Here is a 25,537-nt window from a genome sequence, read left to right as displayed (position 1 = left end):
GTGGTCTACATGGTATGTGCTGCATGGGTATGTAGTGGACTGCATGTGGTAAACGAGCTAGTGGCACATGCATACCACAGTGTGGTGGACTGTGTAGTCAATGTCCGTGTGGTGGACTGTGGTAGACATCACAGTAAGATGAGCACCTTAGTGTGGGGGACTATGTGGTGTATGTCATAGTGTGGGGGACTATGTGGTGTATGTCATAGTGTGGTGGACTATGTGGTGTATGTCATAGTGTGGTGGACTCTGTGGTATATGTCATAGTGTGGTGGACTCTGTGGTATATGTCATAGTGTGGTGGACTATGTGGTATATGTCATAGTGTGGTGGACTATGTGGTATATGTCATAGTGTGGTGGACTATGTGGTGCATGTCATAGTGTGGTGGACTCTGTGGTATATGTCATAGTGTGGTGGACTGTGTGGTATATGTCATAGTGTGGTGGACTATGTGGTTGATGTCATAGTGTGGTGGACTATGTGGTGTATGTCATAGTGTGGTGGACTATGTGGTGTATGTCATAGTGTGGTTGACTATGTGGTGAATGCCACAGTGTAAAGGACTATGTGGTTATAAACGTGTGGTACACAGTGTTGTAAACACAGTGTTACCACACGTCCCAAAATAATATATTAAACACATGTGGTACACGCTATGAACACACTGTGGTACACACTGTGGTACACACTGTGTTACACACTGTGTTACACACTGTGGTAACACTGTGTTTGTTCCATAAGGGGGGGGGGGGGTGGGCCGGATTTGCAGCGACATCTGTGAACAATTTTATTTACAAAGTATTATTACCTCCTATTAAAGCCTCTTTATATCCTATCTATTGTCAACGATGGACGGCATTTGAATATTAATTATTCAGAAGGAAGAGGATCGAAGGTATTTGAATTCCAGTTCATCATGACTTAGCCGTGAAACAAAATAGCCTAGTGGTTGAGTCGCAGCCAGGCAAGAAGTAGATGACAGGTTCGAATCCAACTGGTTCCAATTTTTTCTGACTTATGATTTTCATTTAAGATCGAGCATGCGATCTTAAACCCATATGAGTAATCAGTGGCGGACCGTGACCCCGAGGAGACAAAGCATTGGGGGGGGGGGGCACGGCATTGTTCACAAACAATGCAGTGCCCCCAATGCTTTGTCTCCTCCGGGTCACGGTCCGCTACTGTGAGTGATGCCGAAAATTTGTTTACAAACATAATTTTTTACAGAGCATTCAAAAAAATAGATTTGTAAATCAAACACAATGATGAAAATTCGATTTCCGTGCTGAAATATGTTTTGTATATCGACTTCAAAATTTGATATGTTAAGCTCGATATTGAGCAAGATATGTAAATCACAAAGCGACATGAACTTTTTTTCCAAGTCTTCCCCTCATGCTATTTCATTCACCCGTCTTCCTCCTCTTATTTTTCACCTTTTTCTTTTCTCCTCTCTTTTCCCTTCTTTATACTATCTTTAAGTTTCGCCCTTGTTTTTTTGGCTCCGCGAATAAGGGGGGGGGGGGTGGGCTCGGGCCTCCTGGATCCGCCTATGCGTTAGCTTAGTAGAGCCATGCAAAATCCAAGAAACTGAAATGAGCATGGCCATCTTGTTAACAAAGGTTCCCGCTTAAACATATTTAGCTTAGAAGTATAAAAGAGTGAGCCATCTATCAGATCTAAGAATTTACTTTTTCTTTTAGGATGTATATCAGTGATTTCGTTAATTAGGCCTGTCGCCTAATGCTTTTTCAATTTGGTGATTAGATCAAAATCAAACCAAAATCCTTTCTCATTTTATGTGTGTAGCTCAGGAGTCCTCACTCTCAGTCAGCATCAGCTCCGACGACAATCTTTTGCAGTGTTTTTATCGAGGAATTCCGTACATGGACTCCGAGTCGTGGGACGTAGACGAATGCACTACCTGTTCCTGTGATAACGGTATGGCTACCTGTGTGATTGAGAGTTGCCAGCCAGCATCCTGCACTTCACCAGTAAAACCTGACGGAGAATGTTGCTACGTCTGCCCATACAGCATGTACAGTACGTGTTGTGTTAATGTCATACATAATTAAAAGATATTACATTTAATGTAATCTCCAAATCACTCACATCACCAGGGGCGGATCTTAAAATTGCGCAGTCTTACTACTAGGCTTAACCCTTGATTGAACCAAATCTACTAGTATATATATAAGGCACAATTGCCTTTAAAATTGAAAATTCGAACAAGTGTATAAGTAGTCACATGTATTTCAATTCCACCTGAAAAGATATTAGTTTCCAAATCCTAAATTCCCTCATTAAGGGCCCTTCTTGGAAATAGTAGTATTCATTAAGCGAGCGAATATTATGGTTGGCCGTTGAAAATATTCCTATCATCACCAGGGCACTGATATTAATCCAGTGATTGAGTTTTGACAAATCACTTATCATTAGCAGGGGCGAATCTACCCTTCGCCAATAGGGGGGAGGGGCGGATTTGCAGCCACATCTGTGAGCATTTTTTTTTTTTTACAAAGTATTATTACCTCCTATTGAAGCCTCTTTATATTGTACAACGCCTACTTAGCTTGTTGTACGCGATCAAATGGGAGGCTGAATTTCACACATTCGTACCGTTGCACACAAGACGTACCATCTAAAATGTACCGTCCAAAATGTACCTTTGCACGGCTTTAGAGGTGACGTCACAATGCGATTTCATTGAATAAGGTGACAATACGCGTACAGCCCGCTGGCTAAATGTGCAACGCTGTCCAAGATCGATCATGTGCGCTTGTGGGATTTTGCTTTTTGCTTTCAATATTTTTGCTCCCTTTTCATAGATTACTGGAGGGAAAAACTTTTTTTTTTCATATTTTCGCTAGATTCCGAGGCGTTGTACAACACAAATAGCGAATATTCTTATTCGTGCAATAGTGCAAGATTTTGCATTCGGTGAAAGAAAGAAACGCTCTATTCAACTCGGCTACCGCCTCGTTGAATAGAGCATCCTTCTTTCACCTCATGCGAAATCTCGCACCATCGCACTCATGCCTATTCGCTATTTGTATACTATCTATTGGCGGGCGGCATTTGAATATTGATTATTCAGAAGGAAGAGGATCGAGGGTATTTAAATTCCAGTTCATCGTGACTTAGCCGTGAACCAGAATAGCCTGGTTCTTGAGTCGCAGCCAGGCTAGTCCAGATTGGACCATGTTGTTTGAAAATGCCCTTTCCCAAAAGCTAACATAGAGGGCACATGTCTGCCAATCTCTAATCAGCGCCAATCCACTCATCTTTGCTCCCCACCAAGCTCCAGTACAAAACTTTGCAGTAACAAATTGTTACTGCAAAGTTTTGTACTGGACCTTGGTGGGGAGCAAAGATGAGTGATTGGGAGACATGTGCCCTCCATGCTAGCTTTGGGAGAGGGCACTTCCAACCAACAAGGTCCAATCTGGACTACAGCCAGGCAAGCAGTAGATGACAGGTTCGAATTTTCATTAAAGATCGAGCATGCGATCTCAAACCCATATGAGTAATGCCGAAAATTTGTTCACAAACAGGAATTTTAACAGAGCATTAAAAATAGATTTGTAAATAAAAAACAATGATGAAAATTTGATTTCCGTGCTGAAATATGTTTTGTATATCGACTTCAAAATTTGATATTTTAAGCTCGATATTGAGCAAGATATGTAGATCACAAAGCGACATGATTTTTTTCTTCCAAGTCTTCCCCTCATTTTATTCACTCGTCTTCCTCTTATTTTTCACCTTCTTTTCTCCTCTCTTTTTCCCTTCTTTATTCTATCTTTGAGTTTCGCCCTTGTTTTTTAGGGCTCCGCGAGTAAGGGGGGGGGGGGGGGGCTCCTGGCCAGGTCCGCCTATGCGTTAGCATAGTAGAGCAATGCAAAATTCAAGAAACTGAAATGAGCATGGCCGTCTTGTTAATAAAGGTTCCCGCTTAAACATATTTCGCTTTGAAGTAAAAAGTGAGCCATCTCTCAGATCTAAGAATTTACTTTTTGTTTTAGGATGTATATCAATGATTTCGTTAATTGGGTCTGTCGCCTAATGCTTTTTCAATTTGGTGATTAGATCAAAATCAAACCAAAATCCTTTCTCATTTTCTGTGTGTAGCTCAGGAGTCCTCATTCTCAGTCAGCTCCAGTGAGGGTCTTTTGCCGTGTGAATATCGAGGAGTTCCGTACGTGGACTCCCAGACGTGGGACGTAGACGAATGCACTACCTGTTCCTGCGATAACGGTACGGTTACCTGTGTGATTGTAAGTTGTCAACCAGCATTCTGCACTTCACCAGGAAAACCTGAAGGATATTGTTGCGTCCTCTGCCCATACAGTACGTGTTGCGTTAATACCAAGCATAAGTAGAACACATATAACATTCAATGTTATCTCTAAATCACTAACATCAGTTACCCACCATCCACCATTAAGCCTGTATCATAAATGGGTAATAAAAGAGGGTTTCGGCGTAACCACTTGATTGTTGTTAGAAAAACAAACATAACTTAAATACCTATTATACAATATCATTAGCTATCACAATCACGGTCATAAATTCCATGATATTTTTCGAATATTTTACATCAATAGATCCTTATATATTCTTTTGAATGAGGCGTCCGCACCCACAGCGTGTGTGCCTCCCATTTTCATAGGGAATTAACACTCACTTCTCTCCGAAGCTACCGGTCAAGGAATCATCAAGAGTGCACCTTGTGCATGATTAAGACGTAACCGAGTCCTGTCAAGATAGGGTGCCAACCTCTGCGGACCAGGAAACTCACAGGGCATAAAGATGGTGCTAATAAAGACACAATGCCGCGAGAGGACTATGCAACTTGCGACTGTAAATCATTCGAGCGATATACCGCTAAAACTGCAGCAATATCTCAACCAATATAGTAACCGCATTTTATTCATAAAAATAATGGTAATCGATAAAGCAGGACATATTTTGATGGAGGATTTTTAGGAAGGCACTTTAAAAGCCCACATAGCCCCTGAGGCCACTTTCTTCATCAATTCTGTAATCAAGATGAGTACAAGCTAATAGTATGTATATATTTCACAAGCTTAAAAATGGAACATCAAATAACAAATGATCCTAGGATTAAATTAGCTTTTATTTCTAAACCTTAACAGATGTCGTGGTGAAGAAAGTCCGGCCTGAAATCACAAATGGAGATACCTTCACAGAGGAAGGGGACAATCAAATAAGCGTTAATGTTTCCATCAAGTTTCATGATGCCACGGACACCACCGGAGTCTCAGGAGAAGACCTTTGGAAGCTTTCTGCTTGGGCTTCAGCCAACCCAGACGGCAATGGACCAAGGTAAAGCCCTTGGGCGGTATTCTGAGGTCATTTTATCTTTAAAATGTTTTATTTTATTTCTTAAAATGAAATTGGTATTCTGAGATGACATCAACGAACGTAGAGGGCAGCAACACACAAGCGTGTTGCTTTTAGGAAGGTCCACTCGATACGCGCATGCGATTGAAGTCCGCGCACAATTTGGTAGGCATCAGGCATGCCAACGAAACCATGAAACGACGCACTACATTCAAATATTTATAGCAAAATAGAGGTAAACTAACAGATTGTGACAAGGCTAAACTCCAGTAATAGAAATACAAAAATATGAAAATGATTGATAAAAAATTTACTACATTTTGAATTAAAAAATATTACCACATTTCTTTCTTGTGTTGCTTTAATTCTTCAGTAAAACGGCCATCAAATAAACCAATCTGCTAATTTCACCCGATTTAGTCAAGCTCATTTTGTGACTGCTGTTAAGCTCCGCCCCTCACTCAGCGCACTTTTTTAGTAAATTGTAGAGTTGATTTTTTTTCATTTCCTTATTTTCAACATTTTTACTTGAAAGAATTTTACAGCATGTATCACGCTTCAAAATATTCCAAATTTATTCATTTATTTTTCCTTAAATATTACGTGGTGGTGAAAACAAATTTATGACTTTCGCATATCAATATGAAAACAAATATACGTGAGGTTGAACATTCTTCATTTCAATTTCGCTGCACCACATTAATGCGCCTACACAATCCAGCGGCAGTGTCATAGCTTGAGTGTAAGCGTCACGGCTGAACGCGCCGGCGCGCCCCGGCCTGCCGGTCGGTGCGGAGGTACGATACGATTGGCTGGAAAATTTTGTGCATGCTATAAATTTTGATGAAATTATAGAATGAAAAAAGCAGCTGTGACATAAACCTCCGCCTTTTGATAGTTCACAAGTCAAGGCGCGTAAAAAAATACTACGGCTCGAAACTGGGACATGTTATTTTGGTCTGTTAATTTGGTCTAACTTTAGACTAGGACTTACCTGGGCTTGAGCTTGGCTGGTGTCCGTATTCGGGATGAGTTGCAAAAAAGTTTGGTCGGATTTGTGGATATCACATAATTATTTCATATTTTCATCCTCCGATCCACACTGTGAGGGAAAATTAGGATTCTAACCTTGAACATCTATCGTTGCAATTGGCAGTTAATGCCAAATCAATGACAGATCAAGTCCATATCGTTCAGGTCCATGTCTGGCTAAGTCGAGTAGCGTCGAGATATCCTGCCAATCCTGCTAGTGCGACCAGCACTGCTTTCGCGCAGTACGCGCACCGATGTGTCCCGGGAAGTTTCGGCGCGGCCATGCCAGAAGATCAAGGTATTGGCTCTGGCGTAGCTTGGTAGGGGCAGCGAAATTAAGCAGAAAAGGGGTTATACAAGCTCATCGTACTATGTATTTCTATTGACGTGCAAACTAAAAGAACTTTGATTACGTTTTTCAAAAAATAAACGATTACATATTAATAATATTAAGCAATATTTCGTGGAGTTTTCAGTATCATTAAAAAAGAATGAAATCGAACAAACGAAAAAAAATCAACTCTATAATCTACCAAAAAAGTGCGCTGAGTGAGGGGCGGGGCTTAAGTGGTCACAAAATCTGAGCGGAGTGGACCTTCCTAAAAGCAACACTGCCGTGTGTTGCTGCCCTCTACGTTCGTTGGATGACATTTTATCTCTCAGATAAAATCTAAAATTTTATCTTCCGTATCTATGATGATACGCAACAGAGCGGTGGCAGCGTAGACATATTCCCATCGCGTATGTGGACATTGCAACGCGGATGATGTGCTTGCGCCCAATTTACTTTGAAGAAAAAATGAAATAAACTTAAAAGAGGGTAGGGGCTATTTTATCTCCGCGACATTGATTTCGTCAATATTTCTACATGAATTAACTCCAAATATTGACATGAAAATGATGAAAAATGATATATTCATTGAGAACAACACCTTAAAGTCATTCCTGTACAATTAGGAAGTATTTCATAAGACCTTTCTTGACTAATATTGTCTATGAAACGATGCTTGAAAAGATGCCAAATAGACTTCGAAAAAAAGAGGAGAGTATTGTCATTTTTGTTAAAAAGAAATCTCTGAAAGACGCGTAAGCGTATTGTGCAAGCGTATGTGAAGTCAATAAATTGACGCAATCTCACTTCTTTGCCACACCTCCTAGCGGAATGGATTTCCATTGGTTGAGTGATATCAGAGAGCTATAAAAGCGCGTTTCTAATTGTATACTGATTAAAAAATAGGTGTGTCTTACAGAGATAAAAAAAAGATAAAATTGTTCTCAGAATACCAATTCGGAGAGATTTTAAGGGTATTTTATCTCACTGATTTTAACGGAGATGAAATATTTTATCTGATATAAAATTGATCTGAGAATACCACCCCTTGAAATTTAAAAACGCCTACGAACGCCGTACGAATGTTTTTCTTTTGTTAGACCATTTAGTAAGACCTTCTCAATATGTCCTATGATGCCAGCGTACACAGACCGTTTGTAGACCATTTTTTTTTTATATTTTCCAAATTTTATTGATTTTCAAGATTTTTTGTAACACTACAAAAACAACAATCATACAGGAATTACATAATTGTATAACATTAAAAAAAACAATAATCAAATATGAATCACTGTAACAATTACCAAAAAAAACAAAACAACAAACAAACAAACAGACCTGATGTAAAAGCTAAAATATCAGTCTCTGGTGGCTTGGATTGTCTCATTATCAAAATATAATTATGGATAATTAAAATAAATTCTCAATAGGGGACCATTTTCTATAGTGCGTGTTTTCTTTGTGCTTTTGTTTAGCAATTACCAATTCTATATGTCTAATTTTGCAAATGAACGCTTCAAAACCTATGAAACTTACTACTAAATTCCTGCATTTCTGAATATAAATATATCTCTTCAATAAGATAATTAAGTGATTCAGTAATATTTTATGTGGTCCCTTCCAATCCTTTATGAATCCAAACATCATTCTTTTCCTAGATAGATCCTCATATCTGACAGATAGCTTCCAACCAATTTTATCAACAAAAGTACGTCTTAAATCTTCAGCAACCTTACACTCATAAAAAAGATGTAAAGGAGTTTATCGGATTGTAACAGAGGTCTCGCACAATGTGCAAAGTTCTGTCTGAACTTGCTTCCTTTTAAATAGTCTCTCATTGGTGTATAGAATATTATGCAAAATTTTAAACTGGAAGACTCTCATTTTAACTTCTATTGTGCATTTAAATGGGAGTAGATACATTTGTGGCCATTCTTCCTCCTCTATCCCATATTTAATGGAAAATAGCGGCTCGCAGACAGGTCTATGTGTTAATTTACTCACTAAATCAACATAAATATTTCTAGTTTTTAGTTTTTGGATTTCTACTGTCAAAAGGACGAACTGATCATGTTCATAATCTATTTTCTCCAAGAACATTTGTATCAATAATTGATTAAATGAACTTCCCCATTTCTTCCTGACTAGTGATACTATTGCCAAATATATCATGTAATATTTATGTGGTACTCCTCTTGCTTTCCAAATATTAAATTGCACTATGTTTCCACATAGATCAAAAAGTTGATATACATAACATAGACCTGCCTCATGAAAGGCCTTACAGTAAACTGATTTATTATCAATAAGAATATATTGATTGTTCCAAACAATTTGACTAAGTACACTTGCTTGGTTTCCTTGATCATCAACAAATTGATTATACTCCTTTGTCTTGGACCATGCTAACAACAAGTTATGATAAAATATGGGAATTCCAAGAGAATTCAACTGGCTCACAGAATAATTACTCATAAAAATCAATTTTCCACCAAATCGTTTACAATAATGGTCAAAGAACAATTTCCAATGATGATCTGATTCTGTATAGTATCTCTGAATCCACTTAACAAGCTGTGTCTCTATCATGCATTTTAGTTTCGGGAATTTAAGACCACCTTCGGTATAATCTGCAATCATTGTTGCCCGTGATATCTTATCTGGACCTTTCCACATAAACTGAAACATCAACTTTTCAACCTCCTTAACAAAATCATCTGGTATTTCAATATTGGAAACTATATACATAATCTTAGACATAACAAATGTTTTCAACAGTTGAATTTTTCCTAATAAAGTTAACCCCCGATTCTTCCATCTTAAGAAAGTACATTTTATTTCATCCAGTCTCTTATCAAAGTTCAGTTTCCTGACTATTTCCTGATCATATGAGAAATGAATGCCTAAAACTCTTATGCTTTCGTCTGCCCAGTGTATATCATTTGTTTTTTCTCCATTGTGCCTATCCTTCCCAATCCATATTCCTTCCGTTTTTGTTTTATTCAAATAAAGACCTGATATGATTGAGAATTCTTCAAAAACTTTGAAAACCATCTTCATTGATTGTACATTCCTACAAAAACAAGTTATGTCGTCGGTTACACTTCGTAATTCCGAAGCTTCGTAATTCCGAAGGTTCTTTATTCCGAAGGTTCGTAATTCCGAAACACGTAAATTGCCTATACCTCGATGTTCGTTAATCCGAAAACGAAAAAGGGTTCGTTAATCCGAACATTTGTGGCGTAATTCCGACGGTTCGTTATTCCGAAGGTTCGATAATCCGAAAACGGAATAAGGTTCGTTGTTCCGAAGGTTCGTTAATCCGAAAACGAAATAAGGTTCGTTGTTCCGAAGGTTCGTTAATCCGAAAACGAAATAAGGTTCGTTGTTCCGAAGGTTCGTTGATCCGAAAACGAAATAAGGTTCGTTGTTCCGAAGGTTCGTTAATCCGAAAACGAAATAAGGTTCGTTGATCCGAAAACGAAATAAGGTTCGTTTTTCCGAAGGTTCGTTAATCCGAAAACGAAATAAGGTTCGTTGATCCGAAAACGAAATAAGGTTCGTTAATCCGAAAACGAAATAAGGTTCGTTAATCCGAAAACAAAATAAGGTTCGTTAATCCGAAAAATTAAAACCGGGAAAGCAGAGGCAAGGGGAGGGGGGCGGGGGACACTGTTGCCGTTCAATTATTATGAGGATGGGAAGGCAAGGGCGGCCGAACGAATTTTCGTTGGGGGGTAAAGCCAAAAATGAAACTCATACGTCAAAATGGGCACTTTGGTGATATTTTCACCTTAAGATTATCATCTGCTTGAAGTCATTGTGTGTTTGATAGTGATTAAGTAAAGAAAAACTTTTTTGAAGTGACTTCTTATTATGGCAAAATGTATATTTAGGATTTATTTTTTCGGGAGAGAGTATAATGAGCGAGCGGCTTGGTAAAACAATTTCAAAGGTGAAGTTGTAAAACGTTTTTGGGGGTCAATTATTCTTAAAATGGCATTATTGCGAGGTGTTGCGAGCGTGAATCACAAGCTAAAACTTTAGGGTATTTCAATAAAAAATGAAAATAAGTTTTTAAAAATCCGATCAGATTTCTGCTGTCATTAAAAAATGTGCATCTAACTAAAGAATTAACACGAGCGCAAAACGCGAGCTTAAACATACTGACCAGAAAAGGAACCTGTTGAAGAAAGTATTTAATGACCTCTTTAGGATGCATATTTCACCAAGCGAATGAGAGTGCGAAGCGCAAGCTGAAAATTTGCAATATTCCAGCCTGAAAACTTAACTTAACTTGTATACTTTAAAAAGAGTATTTCAATTCGAAAAAACATGAAAAACGGCATATTTATTTTTGAAAAAGGAACTTTCCCATTTTGGAAAATATTAATTTCCCTGTATTTTATTTCATTTTTGGGGTGCAAGTGCCCCCTGCCTCCCTCCCGGCGGATCCAACTTTCGTCAAATAGGGGGGGGGGCAATTTTTTTTCAGTCATATTTTCCTCGATCGGCAGCTTAAAGTTTGTTTGTATTTATTTCCATATAAAAAGATAAAATATATACATGATCTATTTAACATAACATACAGATGGAGGATGGCCCATTTCAGCGGTATCAATAAGATACCACTGTTCTTCCATGGGGTCCTTTGATTTTCGTTGATTTTTGTTTGTTTCTTTGAAAGGGTAGTCCTAACAGTCAATAATTAGCTTTATACTTATAAAATAAAGTAAATATGTAATAACATGATAAACCCTTTTTAAATAATGCGAGCGCGAGCTATATATTTTTTTAATATGATGGGCAATAAGTTTGTGATCTTTGAAACGAGATGCCTAATGTAACTAAATTTAGATAATAACTGCGAGCAAGAAGCGCGAACAGAAATTTTAAATATATAAGCTCTGACCTGATCTAAAGGGGACATTTTAAGAACTTTTTGCAGTTAGTCATGAAGACGATGCGTGTTTCAACCAATGGCGGCGGAACGTATTTTCCTTTTTTCGGGGGGGGGGGGGCAGCAAAGCAAAAAAAGGGCCAATAGGGGCAATTTGGTGCAAACGGATATTTTCACCATGAGATTATCATCTGTGTAAAGAGGTTGTGTGTTTTGTAGTAATTAAATTGAGGAATTTTTTTAAGTGATCACCTGAGTTATATATTTACGTTTCATTTCTGCGAGCGTAGCGAGCAAGCGGTTTGGGGGAAAAATCAAATCTGAAGATGTAAAATTCGCCTTTTTGGTCAATTACTGTTAAAAGGGCATCCTTGTGAGATGTTGCGAGCGAATCACGTGCTCAAACTTTTGGAAATTTCATGTAGGCCTAGAATGAATATTGATATAGATATTCTTTACCCAGAGAAGCCACTTCAGTTCTGAAAACCGTTCTCCCAGCTATTATTATTATTTTTTTTACAAGAATGCTTAGAATGTCCAGTTTTCAGGTTGGAAAATCGGAAAAATTTGGCTCACGTTTCTCGCTCGCATCAAGTATTGTTTATTGGAGAAGTCATTCTATTCCTGGTTACAAATAAAAAAAAGTATAAAATGTCCAGTTTTCAGGTTGGAATATATTATCTAGAGGTTACTCGCACGCGACCAACACACTTGATCCCCTGCATCTTTAAACCATTTGCTTAGGCAGCAATTGCTCAGATAAAATCGAAATCAGCCTATGCTTGATCAGGGCGCCTATATTCTTAATGAAATACATGCTTTTGGCCACAACACACGCATGTATCATCGATCGTTATTACTATCATTGCATAATATCCTGTATTGTAATGACAACATCGTTTTTGTTACCAAAATGAATTATTTTTATTTTCGGAAATACGAACCTTATTTAATTTTCGGATTAACGAACCTTATTTCGTTTTCGGATTAACGAACCTTCGGAATTACGAACCTTATTTCGTTTTCGGATTAACGAACCTTCGGAATTACGAACCTTATTTCGTTTTCGGATTAACGAACCTTCGGAATTACGAACCTTATTTCTTTTTCGGATTAACGAACCTTCGGAATTACGAACCTTATTTCGTTTTCGGATTAACGAACCTTCGGAATTACGAACCTTTTTTCGTTTTCGGATTAACGAACCTTCGGAATTACGAACCTTATTTCGTTTTCGGATTGACGAACCTTCGGAATTACGAACCTTCGGAATTACGAACCTTCGGAAATACGAACCTTCGGAATAACCGAACCTTCGGAATTACGAAGCTTCGGAATTACGAATGTATGCGATGTCGTCAGCATATGCTGTATACTTTATTTGTTTTCCACTAAGTTCAAAAGCCTGAATATTATCATTATTATTAAGTCTTGTAAGAACAACTTCCAAGCTCAGTATAAACAGTAAAGGAGCCAGAGGATCACCTTGTCTGACTCCTCTAGACACTGGAAAATATCCAGTGGTAAATCCATTCACCAAAACGCAACTACTTACATTAGTGTGCAATGTTCTAACCCATTGTATGAAGGATGGTCCAAAATTGAACACTTCTAAGCAATTTAGCATGAACCTGTGGCTTATTGAATCAAATGCTTTTGTCAGATCAAGGGCTAGCATAATACCTCTCAGATTCTCCTCCTCAGTATATTGTAAAAGGTCTGATATTAATCTTATTCCTTCTCCTATGTATCTGCCTTTGATAAAGGCAGTTTGTTGACTATCTACTAACTTTCCTATCACCTTAGCAACTCTCTTCGCCAAGCATTTAGAAAGTATTTTAACATCTACATTTAAAAGAGTTATGGGACGCCAATTACTCAGTGTGTGTTTATCTCTACCAGGCTTAGGGATGAGTTTAATTGTACCTTGTCTTTGTGACACAGACATTACACTATTTTCATATGCAAAATTGAAAGAATCAATAATTTCTTTTGATATCAAAGGCCAAAACATCTCATAAAATTCCACAGTTAACCCATCGTTCCCAGGTGTTTTATTTCTAGCCATTTTTAACAATTCTGCCCTAGCTTCAGAGCAAGTGATGTTTCCTTCACATGACTTTCTTTCTTCATCTGTGAGTTGCTTGATGTTACTCTGACTTATGTAATCTTTACTCACCTCATCTTCCACCTTATCTTTGTTCTCAAACAAAGTTTTATATGAATTCTTAATGAAATCCTGTAATTCAGACTGTTTATCAATACGTCCCACATCTGAAATCAAAACATCAATATTACAATTTGCTGCTTGACCTTTTTCCAATGACAAAAAATATTTAGTACTCTTTTCCCCTTTCTCGTACCATGTACACCTTGACCTCAAAATTGCCCCATCTGCAAAATAGTCATATATTTTAAACAACTCCTGTTCTATCTCCCTTTTCTTTTTCATTAATTCTTCATCTATATCTTCTGCTGCCATCATGTCATCTATTTTCTTCAATTCTTTTTCAAAATCCTTTCTTTTCTCCTCCCTTTCACATTTCTTCTTCTTAGAAAATGGTACAGTAAATTCTCTAATTTTAAACTTTAACCAATCCCATAGTCCTCCTTTATCATTACTATCTGTAAACTCATCAATCCATTCTGAGTATTTATTAGTTAAAGCATTAACATACTCCACATCATTCAATAGACTATTGTTAAATTTCCAGTAGGACGGACCAGATTTTTTTGTTTTAATTTTCATGTGTAAACTAACATGATCATGATCAGACAAAACGCACGGTATAATATCATTTTCACTAATTGTATTCTGTAATGATTCATGGATCAACCAAAAATCCAATCTAGATTGCACCATTGGGTTATACCTTCTCCAAGTAAATCCTTTTTTGCAAGGGTTTCTGATTCTCCATACATCAACCAGACCAAAATATATTTTCATATTTTCTATAAGATTCACAGAGTGCTTCCAAATGCTTTTCATTGAGCCACCTGCCCTGTCCAGATCAAGGTTTTGAATTAAATTAAAGTCCCCACCAATTATAAGAATTTCCCCATATTCAACATTATCTTGTATGGTCAATTCTACCTGCTTAAAAAATTCAACCTGATCTGTCTCATTATTTGGTGCATATATGTTGCATATCACATAAACTTTCTTCTGAATTACAACTTTAACCAATAAAAATCGTCCCATTATATCTTTAATGGAGTCTAACACTTTAAAATCAGGTGTCTTTCTTAATATAATGCATACTCCTCTGCTCTTAGAAGTTCCGTTTGTAGACAATTCGTAAGTTTCAACTCGGTCGATGGTTTTGTCCAAGATTTTTTAAACGTTATACAAAACCCTTTCTTTGTAAGCCGGCCGTACCAACGTCGTATGAATATCGTACGGACCAAGCAATATTTTTGGAAGATCGAGAAAGAATCCTAGAGGACATTAATTCTTTACATTGGTCGTAAGAACGGATAAGGCTGTTCATATAATGCTCTTACGACGTCCGTAATAACGCCTTAAGAACGGAAATTCGAACAGCGCCATCTTACGAGCAACTCTTGGGTCTTTAATGCCCCTATCATTATTGGCGGTGCGAATGCCAACAACCGTTGCAATTGTGTGCAACATATAATGTGAGTAAAGGATCCCTCCAACCATTGTAAAAGCCCCTTAAGGGGACTGCAAGAAACACGTAGTCTTCTTGGAACTGCTGCCATGTTAAAATTACTTTGAACGGTAAGTGGATTTTCATTAGGGCACGGTAGTGTCTTTTTTTCAGAAACAAAGTATACATGAAGTCCGAAAGAAATCCTATCACGAATGACTTGACAACAAAAATCGTAAGATGGCCTTAAGTCTGGTGAAAGAATAGTTGAAGGCATTTTTACGAAAATGTTACAATTTTAGGGCCAGTGAAAGAACGGAAATCATTCCGTTTCCCGAGATGGCCTTCAATTGCTCTTGCTACCTAAGGGGCGCTTGAACAAATCTCTACTACGAACCCAAGAATTTCTAAGAACCGTCAGATTCGTACGAACGCATCTTTCGTACGAGTTTGTGTGACTGTATATTAGCATAATCAATAAATAAACAACGTAGCTAATCACCCAATCACCTGGATTCATTTCAAGTGTATCTGGCCTTATACGCCCTTGAAGTAGGTGTTCAAGATGAAAAATAAACAGTCCCTTGAGGCGTCCGAATTTTCCATGTGTTGCTTTTGAAGCAGACCCCCTATTTCATATTTTCTTTTCTTCAGGAAATATCTACTTGTACTTCAATGAATATTATTTTAATTCTTTAACAATTCTGCATGGCTTACTTAAAGATAATGTAAACGAATAGTAACACACTGTATATTGTTATGTAGTATGTCCCATTTTGTAATAATATGATAATAATAAAGGATATTTATATTGCGCACATTTCCACCTTGTTAGGTGCTCAAGGCGCTCCTATAAAAAAAAACCTATTGACAATTTTACACCGAACGAAAAGTGAACCTCGATCATTTTTTCTGTCTAAACCTGTGTATGAATAACAGTGCTCAGATAAAAGAATGCGTTAAATCTTGCTTAAATTGTAACCGTTGCTGGACCCAAATTTGCAAACGTGTTATTGCTTATCACAAAGGATTGGATTCGAAGAGGACATTCTAGATCTGAAACAAAAAGACCAGTCCTTGACGAGAAGAGAAAAAATCGAGTTTACCAATCTGGACTTCTCCTTTTCCGACCCAATGGCCGAATGCGTAGACATGAAGTATATCTGTGTGAGGATCGAGAGGGGAGATAACCCAAGGACTACCGGGTACATTGGCTATACTTTAGGAGGATACCCTGGCCCCAGTGCACAGACTGGTTGTACAAGAGCTCCAGAATGTCGACGTAGTCAAGGTACTAATTTGTTTCGTTCGCTCTTGTCAAAAGTATTTCAGCATACTCGTAAATAGAGGTTTACCAATGTATTTGTTGACTCAGTCCCGACTGCTGATTAACAATGTAATGGAGCGTAGTATTCAATATCCGTAACTGAATTCAGAAAATCATTCGTACCAATTGAAAGTAACAAAGAAGCTATTCACCTTTTACTACTGCCATGTCATGTACCTCAATAACAGAAAATGGTCGAGAATTAAAAAAAGTTATGAAACCCTCAAAATAATGCTTGTATTTCCCTAATTTCATTAAATAAACTTTTTTTTCACCGGTTTCCCACAGAAGCTATCGCACGGTAACAAACATGACAAAAAACTTCATGCATGGCTAATCGTTAACAAAACGGAGTGTCGAGTAAGTTTGAACGCTAGCCTGTAAAACCTCTCCATTTTCTGAAATTATTGAAATTCAAGCCTTATTTCAAATAACCAGAACTTTGTTATTTCTTGACCATTTTCTGTAATTGAGGTATCAAATTAAAGAGCAGATATTGAACTTTTAAAAAATGTGGTTTTCTTTTTAAAACACAGATACGGCCCGCCAAGTGACTTTTTGGTATCCCCTTTTCAAACTGTTTTTGCTCACTCATGCGGGAATGAGAAATAATCTTGATAGGTCATTTGTCTATTTTATTTATGATTAAGTCATGATAAATCATCACTAAATCTCGGTTTCGTTTTTTCTGGGACGCACTGTATAAATTTGGTCACCCAATATCCTAGGATTAAATTAGCTTTTATTTCTAAGCCTTAACAGATGTCGTGGTGAAGAAAGTCCGGCCTGAAATCACAAATGGAGATACCTCCACAGAGGAAGGGGACAATCAAATAAGCATTAATGTTTCCATCAAGTTTCATGATGCCACGGACACCACCGGAGTCTCAGGAGAAGACCTTTGGAAGCTTTCTGCTTGGGCTTCAGCCAACCCAGACGGCAATGGACCAAGGTAAAGCCCTTGGGCGGTATTCTGAGGTCATTTTATCTTTAAAATATTTCATTTTATCTCTTAAATTGAAATTGGTATTCTGGGATGACATTTTATCTCTCAGATAAAATCTAAAATTTTATCTTGCGTACAAATTTTATCTTGCGTATCTATGATGATACGCAACAGAGCGGTGGCGGCGTAGACATACCCATCGCGTATCTGGACATTGCAACGCGGATGATGTGCTTGCGCCCAATTTACTTTGAAGAAAAAATGAAATAAACTTAAAAGAGGGTAGGGGCTATTTTATCTCCGCGACGTTGATTTCGTCAATATTTCTACATGAATTAACTCCAAATATTGACATGAAAATGATGAAAAATGATATATTCATTGAGAACAACACCTTAAAGTCATTCCTGTACAATTAGGAAGTATTTCATAAGACCTTTCTTGACTAATATTGTCTATGAAACGATGCTTGAAAAGATGCGAAATAGACTTCGAAAAAAAGAGGAGAGTATTGTCATTTTTGTTTAAAAAGAAATCTCTGAAAGACGCGTAAGCGTATTGTGCAAGCGTATGTGAAGTCAGTAAATTGACGCAATCTCACTTCTTTGCCACACCTATAGCGGAATGGATTTCCATTGGTTGAGTGATATCAGAGAGCTATAAAAGCGCGTTTCTAATTGTATATTGATTAAAAAATAGGTGTGTCTTAGAGAGATAAAAAGAAGATAAAATTGTTCTCAGAATACCAATTCGGAGAGATTTTAAGGGTATTTTATCTCACTGATTTTAACGGAGATGAAATATTTTATCTGAGATAAAATTGATCTCAGAATACCACCCCTTGAAATTTAAAAACGCCTACGAACGCCGTACGAACGTTTTTCTTTTGTTAGACCATTTAGTAAGACCTTCTCAATATGTCCTATGATGCCAGCGTACACAGACCGTTTGTAGACCATTCGAAAGTTTCAACTCGGTCGATGGTTTTGTCCAAGATTTTTTAAACGTTATCCAAAACCCTTTCTTTGTAAGCCGGCCGTACCAACGTCGTATGAATATCGTACGGACCAAGCAATATTTTTGGAAGATCGAGAAAGAATCCTAGAGGACATTAATTCTTTACATTGTTCGTAAGAACGGATAAGGCTGTTCATATAATGCTCTTACGACGTCCGTAATAACGCCTTAAGAACGGAAATTCGAACAGCGCCATCTTACGAGCAACTCTTGGGTCTTTAATGCCCCTATCATTATTGGCGGTGCGAATGCCAACAACCGTTGCAATTGTGTGCAACATATGTGAGTAAAGGATCCCTCCAACCATTGCAAAAGCCCCTTAAGGGGACTGCAAGAAACACGTAGTCTTCTTGGAACTGCTGCCATGTTAAAATTACTTTGAACGGTAAGTGGATTTTCATTAGGGCACGGTAGTGTCTTTTTTTCAGAAACAAAGTATACATGAAGTCCGAAAGAAATCCTATCACGAATGACTTGACAACAAAAATCGTAAGATGGCCTTAAGTCTGGTGAAAGAATAGTTGAAGGCATTTTTACGAAAATGTTACAATTTTAGGGCCAGTGAAAGAACGGAAATCATTCCGTTTCCCGAGATGGCCTTCAATTGCTCTTGCCACCTAAAGGGCGCTTGAACAAATCTCTACTACGAACCCAAGAATTTCTAAGAACCGTCAGATTCGTACGAACGCATCTTTCGTACGAGTTTGTGTGACTGTATATTAGCATAATCAATAAATAAACAACGTAGCTAATCACCCAATCACCTGGATTCATTTCAAGTGTATCTGGCCTTATACGCCCTTGAAGTAGGTGTTCAAGATGAAAAATAAACAGTCCCTTGAGGCGTCCGAATTTTCCATGTGTTGCTTTTGAAGCAGACCCCCTATTTCATATTTTCTTTTCTTTAGGAAATATCTACTTGTACTTCAATGAATATTATTTTAATTCTTTAACAATTCTGCATGGCTTACTTAAAGATAATGTAAACGAATAGTAACACACTGTATATTGTTATGTAGTATGTCCCATTTTGTAATAATATAATAATAATAAAGGATATTTATATTGCGCACATTTCCACCTTGTTAGGTGCTCAAGGCGCTCCTATAAAAAAAATCCTATTGACAATTTTACACCGAACGAAAAGTGAACCTCGATCATTTTTTCTGTCTAAACCTGTATATGAATAACAGTGCTCAGATAAAAGAATGCGTTAAATCTTGCTTAAATTGTAACCGTTGCTGGACCCAAATTTGCAAACGTGTTATTGCTTATCACAAAGGATTGGATTCGAAGAGGACATTCTAGATCTGAAACAAAAAGACCAGTCCTTGAAGAGAAGAGAAAGAATCGAGTTTACCAATCTGGACTTCTCCTTTTCCGACCCAATGGCCAAATGCGTAGACATGAAGTATATCTGTGTGAGGATCGAGAGGGGAGATAACCCAAGGACTACCGGGTACATTGGCTATACTTTAGGAGGATACCCTGGCCCCAGTGCACAGACTGGTTGTACAAGAGCTCCAGAATGTCGACGTAGTCAAGGTACTAATTTGTTTCGTTCGCTACTGTCAAAAGTATTTCAGCATACTCGTAAATAGAGGTTTACCAATGTATTTGTTGACTCAGTCCCGACTGCTGATTAACAATGTAATGGAGCGTAGTATTCAATATCCGTAACTGAATTCAGAAAATCATTCGTACCAATTGAAAGTAACAAAGAAGCTATTCGCCTTTTACTACTGCCATGTCATGTACCTCAATAACAGAAAATGGTCGAGAATTAAAACAGTTATAATCCCTCAAAATAATGCTTGTATTTCCCTAATTTCATTAAATAAACTTGTTTTCACCGGTTTCCCACAGAAGCTATCGCACGGTAACAAAAGACTTCATGCATTGCTAATCGTTTACAAAACGGAGTGTCGAGTGAGTTTGAACGCTAGCCTGTAAAACATCTTCATGTTCTGAAATTATTGAAATTTAAGCCTTATTTCAAATAACCAGAACTTTGTTATTCCTTGACCATTTTCTGTAATTGAGGTATCAAATTAAAGAGCAGATATTGAACTTTTAAAAAATGTGGTTTTCTTTTTAAAACACAGATACGGCCCGCCAAGTTACTTTTTGGTATCCCCTTTTCAAACTGTTTTTGCTCACTCATGCGGGAATGAGAAATAATCTAAGTAATACCCGATGAAAGAGGAGAGTCTAAGCTTTACATTGATAGGTCATTTGTCTATTTTATTTATGATTAAGTCATGATAAATCATCACTAAATCTCGGTTTCGTTTTTTCTGGGACGAAAAGTATAAATTTGGTCACCCAATATCCTAGGATTAAATTAGCTTTTATTTCTAAACCTTAACAGATGTCGTGGTGAAGAAAGTCCGGCCTAAAATCACAAATGGAGATAACTTCACAGAGGAAGGGGACAATCAAATAAGCGTAAATGTTTCCATCAAGTTTCATGATGCCACGGACACCACCGGAGTCTCAGGAGAAGACCTTTGGAAGCTTTCTGCTTGGGCTTCAGCCAACCCAGACGGCAATGGACCAAGGTAAAGCCCTTGGGCGGTATTCTGAGGTCATTTTATCTTTAAAATATTTTATTTTATCTCTTAAAATGAAATTGGTATTCTGAGATGACATTTTATCTCTCAGATAAAATCTAAAATTTTATCTTGCGTACAAATTTTATCTTGCGTATCTATGATGATACGCAACAGAGCGGTGGCAGCGTAGACATACCCATCGCGTATCTGGACATTGCAACGCGGATGATGTGCTTGCGCCCAATTTACTTTGAAGAAAAAATGAAATAAACTTAAAAGAGGGTAGGGGCTATTTTATCTCCGCGACGTTGATTTCGTCAATATTTCTACATGAATTAACTCCAAATATTGACATAAAAATGATGAAAAATGATATATTCATTGAGAACACCTTAAAGTCATTCCTGTACAATTAGGAAGTATTTCATAAGACCTTTCTTGACTAATATTGTCTATGAAACGATGCTTGAAAAGATGCGAAATAGACTTCGAAAAAAAGATTAAAGTATTGTCATTTTTGTTAAAAAGAAATCTCTGAAAGACGCGTAAGCGTATTGTGCAAGCGTATGTGAAGTCAATAAATTGACGCAATCTCACTTCTTTGCCACACCTCCTAGCGGAATGGATTTCCATTGGTTGAGTGATATCAGAGAGCTATAAAAGCGCGTTTCTAATTGTATATTGATTAAAAAATAGGTGTGTCTTACAGAGATAAAAAGAAGATAAAATTGTTCTCAGAATACCGATTCGGAGAGATTTTAAGGGTATTTTATCTCACTGATTTTAACGGAGATAAAATATTTTATTTTATCTGAGATAAAATTGATCTGAGAATACCACCCCTTGAAATTTAAAAACGGCTACGAACGCCGTACGAACGTTTTTCTTTTGTTAGACCATTTAGTAAGACCTTCTCAATATGTCCTATGATGCCAGCGTACACAGACCGTTTGTAGACCATTCGTAAGTTTCAACTCGGTCGATGGTTTTGTCCGAGATTTTTTAAACGTTATCCAAAACCCTTTCTTTGTAAGCCGGCCGTACCAACGTCGTATGAATATCGTACGGACCAAGCAATATTTTTGGAAGATCGAGAAAGAATCCTAGAGGACATTAATTCTTTACATTGGTCGTAAGAACGGATAAGGCTGTTCATGTAATGCTCTTACGACGTCCGTAATAACGCCTTAAGAACGGAAATTCGAACAGCGCCATCTTACGAGCAACTCTTGGGTCTTTAATGCCCCTATCATTATTGGCGGTGCAAATGCCAACAACCGTTGCAATTGTGTGCAACATATAATGTGAGTAAAGGATCCCTCCAACCATTGTAAAAGCCCCTGAAGGGGACTGCAAGAAACACGTAGTCTTCTTGGAACTGCTGCCATGTTAAAATTACTTTGAACGGTAAGTGGATTTTCATTAGGGCACGGTAGTGTCTTTTTTTTTTCAGAAACAAAGTAAACATGAACCGAAAGAAATCCTATCACGAATGACTTGACAACAAAAATTGTAAGATGGCCTTAAGTCTGGTGAAAGAATAGTTGAAGGCATTTTTACGAAAATGTTACAATTTTAGGGCCAGTGAAAGAACGGAAATCATTCCGTTTCCCGAGATGGCCTTCAATTGCTCTTGCCACCTAAAGGGCGCTTGAACAAATCTCTACTACGAACCCAAGAATTTCTAAGAACCGTCAGATTCGTACGAACGCATCTTTCGTACGAGTTTGTGTGACTGTATATTAGCATAATCAATAAATAAACAACGTAGCTAATCACCCAATCACCTGGATTCATTTCACGTGTATCTGGCCTTATACGCCCTTGAAGTAGGTGTTCAAGATGAAAAATAAACAGTCCCTTGAGGCGTCCGAATTTTCCATGTGTTGCTTTTGAAGCAGACCCCCTATTTCATATTTTCTTTTCTTCAGGAAATATCTACTTGTACTTCAATGAATATTATTTTAATTCTTTAACAATTCTGCATGGCTTACTTAAAGATAATGTAAACGAATAGTAACACACTGTATATTGTTATGTAGTATGTCCCATTTTGTAATAATATAATAATAATAAAGGATATTTATATTGCGCACATTTCCACCTTGTTAGGTGCTCAAGGCGCTCCTATAAAAAAAAATCCTATTGACAATTTTACACCGAACGAAAAGTGAACCTCGATCATTTTTTCTGTCTAAACCTGTATATGAATAACAGTGCTCAGATAAAAGAATGCGTTAAATCTTGCTTAAATTGTAACCGTTGCTGGACCCAAATTTGCAAACGTGTTATTGCTTATCACAAAGGATTGGATTCGAAGAGGACATTCTAGATCTGAAACAAAAAGACCAGTCCTTGAAGAGAAGAGAAAGAATCGAGTTTACCAATCTGGACTTCTCCTTTTCCGACCCAATGGCCAAATGCGTAGACATGAAGTATATCTGTGTGAGGATCGAGAGGGGAGATAACCCAAGGACTACCGGGTACATTGGCTATACTTTAGGAGGATACCCTGGCCCCAATGCACAGACTGGTTGTACAAGAGCTCCAGAATGTCGACGTAGTCAAGGTACTAATTTGTTTCGTTCGCTACTGTCAAAAGCATTTCAGCATACTCGTAAATAGAGGTTTACCAATGTATTTGTTGACTCAGTCCCGACTGCTGATTAACAATGTAATGGAGCGTAGTATTCAATATCCGTAACTGAATTCAGAAAATCATTAGTACCAATTGAAAGTAACAAAAAAGCTCTTCACCTTTTACTACTGCCATGTCATGTAAGCCAGTTATATTAAGCATCCTATAGGAAACATAAATGAAAAATGGTTCAAGTTTGAACCTTTCTTAATGTTAAGTATGACGCACCTTAAACAAGTTCAAATTTGTATCTTTTAGGGGTGGAAACGAGAATTTCTAGGTGCATATCATGATAATAATGTGCATCTTTGCATCTTTTGCCATTTAGGGTGCAAGATTACACCCAAATATGCAAGGCCTATTGCTTTATGTTTTTCATGATTTAATAAAGATTGGGCCAAATCAGTGAAGCAAAAACCTTATATTCTATCTGCAGCTCAGGGGTCAGACAGCGTGGATATTAGCGCTTTCAGTGACTCACTGGTTCGGATCAGGTCTGGGCTAACTCGTATAATTATTAGTTTAGGAATGGCGTGGGCACTAATATCCCACGTCAGGCCCGGGCTATTTCGGTGGTGCTTGGGGCAAAAATGCATTTCTAATGATATAGAACAGCCACATTTATTTTTTTTCAAAAACCACTCCTTTTCCGATTTTCGGAGCCTCCATTGCATGGCCCTGCGAAGCGGTGGTGCTGGGTGTGCTGAAGCACGTCCAATAAACATGTAAGATTTTCTCAGGCGGTGCTGCTTGTATTATCAGTCAGTCTGCAAGTCCCTTTTGTTAATGAGCAAATGAGCAAGATTCATCCAAGTCCTCTCGTGGCTGAATTCAAGTCCCTGCAAAGTCTCGTGAATTGTGAGACTTTCTTTCTCAAAAAATTTAACCACTTTCTCCTTGTTGAATGTGATTTCTTTACTTTTATTTTTTGCTATGTTTATTTTCAATGTCAAAATCTTTATGAATACTTTTTTTACTAAAAATGAATATCACTTTTCACGAAATTTTAAAAGTAGGTAGTGCTCATTCAAGCAGAAACATTTTTCGAAAGTCATTTTATTCGCTTAAAGACACATAAATGTAAAAAGAAAAAAGCTTCAGTATATTTATAGGATTGTTTCAAAGCCTATTATGTTATACGCACTGTAAATCTTATGAAATTGTATGCCCTATAACAGTTATGACTTGGAGGACATGAAATGAAAATGTGGTTTACATGATAAACTTCTCGATTTTGTATGAAAATTTGATTCGATCGAGACCCTGTCGCGTCGGGGGCATAAGTACTGACAAAAAACTACTAAATATATGTATGTTATTCTTTTACGTAGCTCTTTGTTATCGTTTTTATGCAGACTTTTTACATATTTTTATATCTTGGATACTCTTATCTTTTGTATTTTTGCTGTTATGACAAAGGTGAGCTGTGCTTAAACAAGCCTTACGTTTAGATAGGCCACCTCTGTCCCATGTATCTGATATTCTTAATTCCTTGTTCATGAGTTTATCCTCGCAGTTTTTATTAACCCTTTCATGATGAATGAATGTATTGTTCTTGGTTTTCAATGAAAAAAAATAAACGAACTTGAACTTGAGACATCTGCGTTGCAAACCATTTTTGGACAAATTATGGCTGAAATAAGAAACTAATTTTCTCATCACCGCTCGGACCAGTCAACAAATATATACAGATATATATATATATATATATTAACCTTGTTGGCCAGTTAATGTATTTCATGGCAATAATCATGAAAGTTCGTGTATAAGCAGGATAAGTGATGAATAAATGAAATAATTTATACAGTGC

The 25,537-nt window shown here is 37.4% G+C and overlaps 1 protein-coding gene across 2 annotated transcripts in view; it reads left to right on the top strand.

Moving 5' to 3' along the window:
• LOC121421111 overlaps positions 1 to 24,293 on the top strand; it is a 63,704-nt gene extending 39,411 nt beyond the window's left edge. The window contains exons 4-11 of one of the 2 annotated variants that reach the window (XM_041615746.1): positions 1,813 to 2,046; positions 4,135 to 4,353; positions 5,163 to 5,352; positions 16,273 to 16,535; positions 17,334 to 17,523; positions 19,817 to 20,079; positions 20,906 to 21,095; positions 23,396 to 24,293. In XM_041615746.1, coding sequence (XP_041471680.1) covers positions 1,813 to 2,046; positions 4,135 to 4,353; positions 5,163 to 5,352; positions 16,273 to 16,535; positions 17,334 to 17,523; positions 19,817 to 20,079; positions 20,906 to 21,095; positions 23,396 to 23,714 — 1,868 coding nt within the window. In that variant the 3' untranslated portion in view covers positions 23,715 to 24,293. Of the gene's footprint in view, positions 1 to 1,812; positions 2,047 to 4,134; positions 4,354 to 5,162; positions 5,353 to 16,272; positions 16,536 to 17,324; positions 17,524 to 19,816; positions 20,080 to 20,905; positions 21,096 to 23,395 lie in introns of both variants that reach the window. The other variant, XM_041615745.1, reaches the window with a different exon arrangement.
• The last annotated feature ends 1,244 nt before the right edge of the window (positions 24,294 to 25,537 follow it).

The sequence above is a fragment of the Lytechinus variegatus genome, chromosome 9 (genome assembly GCF_018143015.1).
Source record: "Lytechinus variegatus isolate NC3 chromosome 9, Lvar_3.0, whole genome shotgun sequence".
NCBI lineage: Eukaryota > Metazoa > Echinodermata > Echinoidea > Temnopleuroida > Toxopneustidae > Lytechinus > Lytechinus variegatus.
Note: the sequence above shows the minus strand (reverse complement) of the source record. Positions and strands in the feature narration are given on the sequence as shown.